The sequence below is a fragment of the Aegilops tauschii genome, chromosome 6 (genome assembly GCF_002575655.3).
Source record: "Aegilops tauschii subsp. strangulata cultivar AL8/78 chromosome 6, Aet v6.0, whole genome shotgun sequence".
Taxonomy (NCBI): Eukaryota; Viridiplantae; Streptophyta; class Magnoliopsida; order Poales; family Poaceae; genus Aegilops; species Aegilops tauschii.
In genome coordinates this window covers 330,143,592-330,154,853 of record NC_053040.3, presented here as the reverse complement: position 1 = coordinate 330,154,853, position 11,262 = coordinate 330,143,592, and the positions used below count along the sequence as shown (strand labels likewise).

Genomic DNA, 11,262 nt, shown 5'->3' with positions numbered 1-11,262 from the left:
ACATCCGAACCGGTTCGACTGATATGCTGATCCATGTTGGAGGGTTAAATTCCAAACACTTGAGACTGATTTAAAAATCCGCGTTGATGATGCCATATTGCCATTGATGCACAAGCTCGGCCAGGCCGTGACAAAGATATGACCATTGATGCATCCTGTCCAAAAAAAATGTCATTGATGCACAAGCTGGCAACAGCCGAAGGCAGCTTGGCCAGGCCGGGACAAATATATCTACACCGGCCGGGAAAACGTTTTATGGCACATGCAGATAGTATGAATTTACAGATCGGCCGACCTCGTATCACTATCTACTACTTCCTCCGTCACATAATGTAAGACGTTTTTTGACACTACACTAGAGTTAAAAACACGTCTTACATTATGGACAGAGGGAGTACTAATTAAGCTGAATCGTCACATCATATCGTCGAGGAGATCATGTGACGCATCAAAAGGGACTGGTGGTATTTAAGAGGGGAGATCCTGTCCGTCCTCGGCCGCGACAGGCAGGAGGGAGTGAATCCCTCCCCTGGCTCCGATCCTCTCCCCTCCCCTTTTGCGGCGACACAAGATTTCCGCTTTACTCGCCGCGCGCGTACAAGTACACGCGATCCGGTCCGGCACGTGTGTCGTCGTGTGGTATCCGGCCTCCGTGCCGTATCCAGATCCTGTGGATCCCTGCACAGCTGCACTAGGATCTCCCGCGCTGCACTACCTTCTATTTTCCCCGTCGCCCTCGCCCTCGATCACCCTCGGCCCTGCATATAAACGCACAACCCTGGCTGGCCCCTTCTTGATTGTGACGACCCACGAGAGACGAGAGAGATACTGCTACAGACTCGCGCGCGTGTCTTTCTTCTCTCTATCCTAGCGATCGACACGAAGCTTTCGAGATGTCGAGCGTCGCCGGAGGCGTGGTTGGGACGACGGCCGTGTTTTCGGGGGCCGGCGGCGGCGCGCCTCTTCACGTTCTCGCGGTGGACGATAGCTCCGTCGACCGCGCCGTCATCTCCGGCATCCTTCGCAGCTCTCGGTTCCGTGGTGAGTCGAATCGTGGGTCAGGTTGCAGCATCGTCATTGAATCTGTGCGCGTTTGCATGCGTAGATGCTTCGTTTGTTTTGCCGGCATGAGAAGTGACCGAGTGTATTTTGTTGTTGGTTTCGTGGGCAGTGACGGCCGTGGATAGCGGGAAGAGGGCCCTGGAGCTGCTAGGATCGGTACGCCTTTGATCTCTCTCGATCGATCGATCTCGATCGATCGATCTCTCTCTCTCTCTCATCTCTTTATTGGCCGTATAATCTTTTGGCATTTTTAGTATCACGTAGTATTTCTGATCTGCTTCTGTGTTTGGGGATCCCGTGCAGGAGCCCAACGTGAGCATGATAATTACGGACTACTGGATGCCGGAGATGACGGGATACGAGCTCCTAAAGAAGGTCAAGGTGCGTGCTAGTTTATTTCTTCTTCTCTAAGTCCTGCCTAGTGGCAATCTTTCTTTTTTTAGAGCCAAATCACATCTAGTTTAAAAGGAAAACATCGCGCAGGAGTCATCCACGCTGAAGCAGATCCCCGTGGTGATCATGTCCTCGGAGAACGTGCCGACAAGGATCAGCAGGTCTGAATTCTACATACAATGTCCAAGTCCTACTCCTCTATGGGAGCTAAACGTCGATTAACCCCGGTGCTTTTTCTTGTTATGTTAATCAGATGCTTGGAGGAAGGCGCAGAGGATTTCCTGATGAAGCCCGTCCGGCCGTCGGACGTGTCGCGGGTGTTCAACCGGGTGCTCCCATGATAAGAGGCGGCGGCGGCGGCGTTGGTGGGGCTGCGGTGAAACCATTCGTTCACGCGTGCTTCCTTTTTGGCCACCTTGTGTCATGTTTAAACAGACAAGATCTCGAGTGAACTGCAAACAGTAGGTGTTCTTCGTTTTTGGTTTTAGTGTCTTTCAGCCGGTCCAAAAGCAGTAGTAGTTCTCAAGCAATTTGTTGGGTGGTGTGGCCTGTTACTTATTACATTCCAAAATAGATGACACAACTTTATATTAATTTTATATTAAAATTGGTATAAAGTTGAGACATCTATTTTAGAACGGAGAATTTTTTTTTCAATTAAGATTACTTTACTTGTTTGGTTTTGGTTAGAGGAAATTGAAGGCCTTAACAACAGAGTTCATGATCTCCTTATAAACAACGCGAGGCAGTTCCGTTTCCTCTCTCTCACTCGAGGCGATACGCGAGGCGGTTCCTACGCCGGCACAGCCGCTGGCTCGCCTTCCCTCTGCTCGTCGCTCCAGCTGCGGCAACAGGGTTGGGGAGTGTTGAGTATTATGTTAAGTTTGAAAATATGAGATAGATTAGGATATGTTTCGGCTTGTCTTGTATTTTAAGTTGACCATATATTCATATATATGTCCACAAGGCTCAAGCAATAAAAACAAAAAACTATTCCATCAAATCTCTTTCTCCCTTCTAACATGGTATTAGCCTAATCGATCCAACCCTAGCCATTGCCCGCCGCTTTCACTCCGCGCCGCCCCCGGGGCGGACGGCCTTCATGACCGCCGCCGAGGGCCGCGCCTACGTCCGCCAGTCCCGTTGACCGGCTGCTCTAGAGAGTCTTTTTCCCTATCCATTGATTAGGGTTTTTTTTTCTGTTGCCGATCGATTGATCGGTGTTATTCTTCTTTGGTTTTTCGATCCTGATCGGATTGAGTTGCCCGCCGTTCGTCATCTACTATACACATCTACTTCATCATCTCCGACTGGATCGGTAGCCGCATAACGCCCGGGCTCTGCCGTGCGTCAACGCGCTGGTAAGCGCCCGATAGCGCGGTCATGCGTTGGCCTGCCGTCGCGCCTGCGCGGGCGTGCTGCATGGGCGCGCGCCTCCGGTCACTGTTGCCCCGTGCTGGAGTTGCTCCTTGCATGCACCTGTGTGCATGGGTCTTCTTCTTTGCACAATGCGTGACACGGATCAGCTTGCATGCCCGACGTATGTTCTAGTCTGGTGCTCCTGCCCCGTCGGTCGCGTCTGCGATCTGATCAGCCGACTGCACGTCGCAGGATTTTGTGGAGATTACGATTAAGTATATGCACATCTCGTTCGATCAAGCAACGGGCTGCCGCTGCATCGCCCCGTCGGGCCGCAGCGCCGCCGCCTCGTCGCCCCGTCGGGCTGCAGCGCTGCCGTTCCGTGATTTTTTTTCGTGGATGCACCGATCTGCGCCGCCGCTACATCGCCCCTTCGAGCCGTAGCGCCGCGGCATGTGGTCCCCGCCACTGCCCTGAGGCCGTTCCCGTGGTTGCACAAATCCACGCGCTACCGCTGGGTCGCCTTCGGGCCGTAGTGCCGCGGCCCGCGGTCAACCGCTGCTCCGAGGACTTCCGCTCCAGGCCGTCCCCGAGGCTGCACTGACCCTCGCGATGCCGCTGCGTCGCCTCGTCGGGCCGTAGCGAGCGTGGCACGCGGTCCCTGCAACCGCCCTGAGGTCTTCCCCGCCGTCGCCCCGACCCGCGCATTGTCGCTACGTGGCCCCTCCAGGCCGTAGCGTCGCGGCGCATGGTCCACTCCGCCGTCCTCGCGCGTCGACTTCTATGTGGTATGCATCGCGCCGCCTCCCTAGGCGCGGGAACACCACCATCCTCACTGGTCTTCGTCACACTGTCGGGTTCATTATCGCCTACTTCGAGCACCGCCGCCGCGCTCCTTCTCTAGCAGCCGCCACCGCCTCCTTAGGCCGTCGTCGCCGCTGCTCTTCTTTCGCGGCTCCACGGCAACTACCTCGACACCGGCAACCCCCGACTCGACACCGACCACGGCCTTCTTCGCACGGCTACCTCGACTACAGCTACACCACCCACACTCTCGGTTACATCGACAAACGACACAAAGGGCTACCGCCTTGCTTGAGCAACCTCGTCGGTTTTCACTCCAGCCACGACTCCGCGATGCATCGACCGTTACGACTGTGGGGGGAGGGGGTGTCCGTCGGCTTCCCTTCGGATTCTTCTCCAGTCTCACCGTCTGCGTCGCTACCGTTGTGACTACGGGGGGATGTTGAGTATTATGTTTAGTTAGGAAATATGAGATAGACTAGGATATGTTCCGGCTTGTCTTGTACTCCAAGTTGACCATGTACTCCTATATATATGCCCACGAGGCTCAAGCAATAAAAACAAAAAATTATTCCACCAAATCTCTCTCTCCCTTCTAACAGGGAGCCCCGGTTCTTTTTGGCTCGTGTCTAGGTCTAGGTTAGTTTGTTCAGGCGATGTCGCTCGGTCGGTGCCGACGTCTTCGTCAGGAAGAAAAGTTTCCGGGCCATCGCCTTGACGACGTTCTACGACGGCGTCAAGGAGTCAAGGATGTGTGTCCAGGCAAGGCCTTCAAGACAGCGGTGGAGGTCTTGTCGAGGGTCATGTTTCTTCGCCTTCGTCCACGTCGGGTCAGCGGTTCCTCCGGCGCTGCCATGAAGCCGAAAGTGTTGGTGTTGTAGGTGGCCGGCGCTGCAGCCGGAAGATGGTTGCTGATTCTGGAGCCCCTCAGCAGCGTTGCCTCATGAGTACTTCAGAATCGCGACCCAAGAGGAGCGGATATGTGCTGCAGTAGACAATCCACATTGACAAATGCGACGCCGTTCGTGGCAGCGCCTGTTCAGAGGTTCACAACGCAGTTTTGCTGCTATGGCTTTCTTTTGGATCTTGGCTTGGTGGGGATGTCTTCTTCTCCTTTCCGACGGACGCTCTAGCGGTGGCTGAAGATTATGGTCGTTTTGTTGGTGGATGCAAGGACGAGGAAGTTTTTTTCTGTAAATTTTCTTTGTTTCTAGCAATTTCTCTTGGTGGGTTGTCTCTTTGGATTTCTCCTCAAATCTGCCATGTATGTTGTAACATGTTGATATTATTAATATAAACATGGCACTTCTCTAAAAAACAAAAAAAAAACAGAGTTCATTTTAGTTAGTCTTGTCTTGAGAGGGGCGTTACGGCGGACGAGCTCGCCTGCTCCTCTTATATGGACCAATGGCACAAAGGCGCGTGGGGATGACAATTAATGGCCAACGAAAATACTTGTTCTTATACGCGGAGGGAACAGCGCACATGCAGCTGTGGGACTTGTGTTTAGGCAGACGGACTGAGGCATTGCCGTCACGGCAGGATGAGGTAGTGTACGGTTGGTACAGGAATGCAAAGATGAAGCTGGACGTCCATTTTTTACCGTTTGCTTTATTTACTCGTTATTTGATGCAAAAATTGTACCATCATGCTACTAGTACTTTTAGGATCCCAAGGAACGAACTCATATACATATCTTCTCCCGCGTGCAAGAAAAATTGTACTAGTGACATGGCAATTTTATGGAAATTCATATCACAAGATCAATATTTGTTTAATTGACCATCTTGCAAAAACAAATTTACCTACATTTTCTTAGATGCCAACAAACATATATTGTGGTACACATGTTATGTACAAAAGAGATTGCCCCGATCCCTGGTAAAAACTATATAAAAAGTGAACTCAAATCACAAAGCAAATTTGCCATGGCAAAAAAATATAGGTGTGAATAAATTTGTCATGGTGTGTTTGAAAATTTGACATGGTAATTTCAATAAAAATGTTGTGGATAAGAAATTTGTCATGTGTAGGGAAGTGTAAGAAAATTTGTGCGGGTGACATGGTAATTTTTTTATGAAAATAACATCTCACTAGATCATTTTTTTCTTAAATTTGCCAGATCGCAAAAAGAATTTACTTAAATTTTCCTAGATGCAAATAAAAAATGTTGCGGTGCACATCTTATATACAACAAGAATTGCCATGATCCATGGAAAAAAATTATATAAAAAAGTGAACACAAATCACAAAGCAAATTTTCCATGGAAAAAAAATATGTGTCACTAAATTTGTCATCGTAAGTTCAATAAAAATGTGGTGGTATGTACAACACATTCATGATGGTAATTTTTAAAAATTGTAAAGTTCCCATAATTTAGTAAACAACAATTATCTAAATTTGCCTTGTGCCAAAAAAAGAAACGTTTGTAAAAATTATCGTGATTTAGAATAAAACAAAATTCCTAAATTTTCCATGTGACATTACAAATATTTTTCAAAAGCCATTTGAACATAGCATATTTCCACAAAAAGGATCCCATGATTTTGAAAAGAAAAATCATAAATTTGGTCCGCACATAACCGTTTGGGTCACGCCCAAGTGCTTTGTGCATATTTCCACAAAATTTCCATGTGGCTTTGCATATTTCCATAAAATTTCCTGTTGGCCACGCCCAGGTGCTGCGTGCATAAGAAAACACAGCAAGGGAAACTCCAATGCACCGACACATAACCGTTTGGGTCGAAACGGACGAGAACACCAGCCGAACGCGCCGACATATGTCCGTTTGGGTCGAAACGGACGAGAGTGCCAGCCCAACGCGCCGGCCCAAACACAAATCACATTCGTCTCGTGTCCGTGTGAACGCATTTCGGGCCTAAATTTGCGCCTGATTTCCGTCCACATGAACACAATACGGACACCAGAAAGTGGACGCTGGTGCCGCGGAGGGAGGGCTTGCCGGCCATGGGACCGGTTTTACATCCCTGTGCACAGACGTAGTACCACTGGGAGTATCGCGTCCGGTGCCGTGGCCGGATGTCAATCTCCCGCATGGTTGGCATATCGACCCCCGCCACATTTCGGTACCGGCGGTGTCGCAGTCAGAGCGGGCACGTGCGGAGGAGTTCCACAGACGACTTGTCGTCCTCACGCTAGATCATCGAGCAGACCCTCGCGTGCGCGCCAGACAGTCCCAACTAGGACATCTGGTTCGCCATGGACCACGATGTGCACCGCCCAGGTCAAGGCCCGCCCTCCACCGCGCCCTCGAAGAGTCCCAGTGCAAGGAGAACAAACGCTGGCCTGGCCTACATGAGGTGCTCCAGCAGGGCTTGCGCTCCAGCTCTCGGCGACTGGCGATTGCGTCTATCCACCACCGCCGCCACTACCGGCACCACCAGCACCATCCGCGCCCGCGCCGACACCACCTGCAGCCACCAATACATACGGGTGGCAGGGCATCGTGCAGGAGTGATCAGTGTGCCGCCCGTGTGGCTGGGCACGTCGGAGGAGGAGGTGAGGGCTTACCACACGCAGTGGTGGGACAGCGCACTAGAGGATGAACTGACTGACAGGAGTGTCGCACGCAGCGCAAGCGCAAGGAGGAGGAACGCCGGTAGCGTTGGACGCGTCGCGTCCTCGTTGTCAGAGCAGCGGGAGCAGAAGGAGGAGGCGCGCGCATGGCAACAGGCAGAGCCACCAGAGAAGGCCGCGCTGGCGGCCTACCAGATGACGTTCCTCTGGGCGCAGCTGTCGGAGTTCTTCGACCTCACCCGCTCCGACGACAAGGACGACACCTAGAGCTACGGGTCGAGGACGGCTGGGTGGCTGCCACTTTTTTAAAAGTTTTTATTAATGCTTTATATTTAATTATGTTTGAAGACTTTGGCTAGCGGTTTTATTATGTTTTTATTAATTAGCATGTTTCAAATTTAAATATCTATGTACCTATTTAGTTTTTTTAAGGCTGTGCATACTAATGCGTGGGTCACATTGGACGTATCGGTCTACCCAAATCTAAAACGGACATGCGTGTCCGTTCGACCGACATAAATAGACAAAAAAGACAAAACCCACGTCCGTTTGCATCTGCCTGGTTGGAGTTGCTCTAAGGCATCGTTTTGACTTCCAAAAAGGACCATATAGAAGTATGATTGCATATATCAATTTCAAGGTATGAGATGGCTAACCGGGCTTGCTGCTCGGTAGGACCATATAGAAGTTATAGAACAGATTGGCACAGAACCCTCTGCCGTCTCTTGTTCTAACGGACGTTCGCTAGCTGCTCCAGTGGGACCGGCGGTCTCATCTACAAACCTGATTAATTAGATCTGCATGCATCTACATGTCCGACAACACGCTGTTCAGCCCACATCCCAACGTGAACGAGTGCCAGGAGATATCGTGAGCAGGCTGTGTATTTGCTCCTCTAGTCTGCATTTGCTCCTTCCGGCGACAAGAAAAAGAATCTGCATTTGCCCCGTGCACGGATGTGTATGATGTAGCGCGTACATTTGCGAAGTGACGCGCGTGCGTACATTTGTCCTTGTCACCTCGCTCAATATTACAAGATGTTTTAAACTTTTTTTTATTCGGACGTATATATACGTATTTTAGTGTGTTTGTTTACTCATTTCAATTCAAATGTAGCAATCTTGAAATATGCAAAAGATCTTATATTTGTGAACGAAGGGAATACGCTCGTGTTAACGTTGCACGGTGTAAGCATATGTGAGGATCGCTCGTTGATGTAGGAATACCAATAGGGTAGGCCCATGGATACGTATGGGCTAGCCAAAGGCCCAAATCAATACATGATACCGTCCAAATAGTAATGGGCTAACAGGCTCTGCATCAAGTCCAACTATATTACAGCCGAGGACGGCATGGACCACGGGGTGTATCATCATCATACAAGTCTCTACAGTCGGACGCCATGCCCCCTAATGGACAAGTACCAACAGTCGATCACCAAGACAGGAACAGTTGGTCCTATCATAGTCAGTTGTGCCGTAGATTACCACGCCCCCTCCCCCCATGATAGGAACGCGGTGACAATGGTAGGAAACGAACTAGCTGCTCTGAAGTAGTAGCTATTACAAGCGATTACAACAACGGTGGATATGTTCCGTCTTGCAAAAGGGGAAGAAGAAAGGAGAAAAAAGAGATATGTAGCCACTTGGTCGTTTAGCGTGATCCTCTGGATACCCTCACTTCCATGGGCAGCCTAACTTAAGTACCCCGCGTCGTCTTGTTCACCCGCTCTTTCCCCATGTACCGTGCATTGCGCTTCCGTGCACGACTGGTTCGTGTGCCCACTTGTCCTGGTGTGCTGTCTGGTGGGCCACCCGTGTCAAGGGTGCTAACATCCGCCCTTCTTGAGTTGTGGCTTGCCACCAAGCCGGCGCTTGAGGAAATCGAGCTCAGAGTGCCTCTTGATCTTCCCAAGTATTGCCCGTGCTCGAATCTGGAGACCATCTCACTTTGACCTACTCCACCATGGCTCCATTCTTGCGACGCTAGCGTGATTGCATCACTTCAGCAGGAGCAGCAAGATCGTCAGAGTCAAGAGGAATATTTGGTTGCACCGTCATACCAGGAAGAAGCACTCGCCGGAGTTGCGAGACGTGGGGCACCAGGTGGACCGCAGCTTGTGGTGGTAAATGTAACTTGTAGGCGACGTCATTGATCCTCTCAATCACAGGAAAAATGACCGTAGAACTTGAACGATAGCTTGTGATTTCCACATTGTGCCACTGAAGTCTACACATACGGATGCAACTTGAGGAACACCTTATCACCCACTTAAAAATCACGGAAGTATCAGTTTTTATCTGCATTACTCATCATGTACTGATGAGCCCAATGAAGATGTTGCTGCAGCAGATCCTGAATAACTGCTCGTTCGTCCAGCTAGACTTGCATCAACGACATAGAACAGGTAACTCTCCGCCATGATTCCCCGCCGATTAGGTTCATGGCCAAAAACAACCATGCTGATAGCAGCATGTTGCGAAGAATTATACCAAAACTGAGCTAAGGGGATCCAGAAGCTCCATTGGCGAGGGCATGCGTGAGTGAAACACCCGAGGAAAGTTTCAACACATTGATTGACGTGCTCGGTCTGACCGTCGTTTAAGGGTGATTGGTTGTGCTCAATCCCAGTTCAGTGTCAACATATTTAAACAGTTCTTGCCAGAAATGACTCGTGAACACCGGGTCACTGTCCGAGACAATGACTTTGGGAAACCCATGGATCCTGTAGATCTGATGCATGTATACCTGAGCTACTTTTTTTTAGAACCAAAGCACAAAATTATGCATTGGTGGTGATATACTTAGAGATCATGGTACTTCTAACATTTGCATGGACGTCGACTATCATCATATTATCCCCGGACACCCTTGTCCCCGCTGCAATATCATGAACCAGAGTGTTTTGTCCCCGTCTAAAAATGCTGACCTCCACCTTGGCGAAGTGAGCCATCTGCCTACAGATGTCCATCAGCAAGGAGAATCGAGGTGACCTACATTTCTTTCACATCTTGATCTCCTGGCTGACAAAGGAACAACCAACCTCAACGATAGTTGGCCCTAAGAACAATTTTGATAGCTCCGCCAGTCCCATTAATGCCGCTCCAACTTCTGCTTCCTCAATAGACGAGCATTGGGAAGTTGATTTCCAGCTGAGAAGAATACACAACCTTAATGGTCTCTTGCTACCACGCCTCCCTAGGTGTTCCCTGACACTGATATGAATGCGGTGTCATAGTTTAATTTGACAGTGGCCACAGGCGGGCAACCCAAATATTTGGCGCTGGATCAGTTGGTCTGCACGCACTGGGGACTGCGGAGACACCGTCTTATTTCCGATAGTTGGAGAACCACCACGTGAGGCCAATAATTAATAGATCCTCCTCCAGTCTTGTCAGGTGATTCACGACACCCAAAACTGTCTCTTTCCCATCCCCATGGATAACGTTGTTCCTGAGCTGCCAAGACCTCCAGAGAATCAACAATATTCTTCTTCTAATAACATTGGACTGTGGGGTTAACAACATCTGCAGCCAATCATCGCCACACTGCCTATGTGCATTCTTTTGGGAGATCACACGCTGCCCTCATAGCGCATCTCAATGCCCTACTTCTTGTGCATGTAATCATCGCGTGAAATTCATCTTCCTTTTCCACTCCGCAGATGTCGCAAACATCCTCCTTAGCCAGTGTTCTCCTGAAGGCATTGTGTTTTGTGGCGAGTGATTCAGTATCAACTCTCCATGCAATTATTTCTATCTTTTCTAGAATGTCCGCTTTCCAAATCACATCCCATACGCTCCTTTCTCCTGGATCACTGCTAGAACTCGGGGCCATCACATTTCTATTCCATTTAAGGGAGTCCGCCAACCTGTAGGCACTTCTGACAGTAAAAACCCTAGATTTTTCATAGTGTCATGCCACACTATCCTCAACTTCATCCCAATGGAATATGAATTTTGCAGATCTCATCCACATCAAGAGGGTAGAAAAGATGCTTTATGAGATTTGTATTCCACTCATTTGTCCCTGTCATTAGTAGTTAATTCACCCATCTTAATCGAGACCTACGGATGAAGCTAGCTGTCTTGAGACCCACCTTTCTT

General features: G+C 49.7%; 1 protein-coding gene across 1 annotated transcript; it reads left to right on the top strand.

The window, feature by feature from the left end:
- The first annotated feature begins 763 nt into the window (after nucleotides 1–763).
- On the top strand, nucleotides 764–2,129 carry LOC109766123 (two-component response regulator ORR11). Its single transcript, XM_020324893.4, has 5 exons — nucleotides 764–1,041; nucleotides 1,172–1,218; nucleotides 1,366–1,443; nucleotides 1,546–1,616; nucleotides 1,709–2,129. The coding sequence occupies exons 1-5, from the start codon at nucleotides 894–896 to the stop codon at nucleotides 1,794–1,796; spliced, it is 432 nt and encodes a 143-aa protein (XP_020180482.1). The 5' UTR covers nucleotides 764–893; the 3' UTR covers nucleotides 1,797–2,129.
- The last annotated feature ends 9,133 nt before the right edge of the window (nucleotides 2,130–11,262 follow it).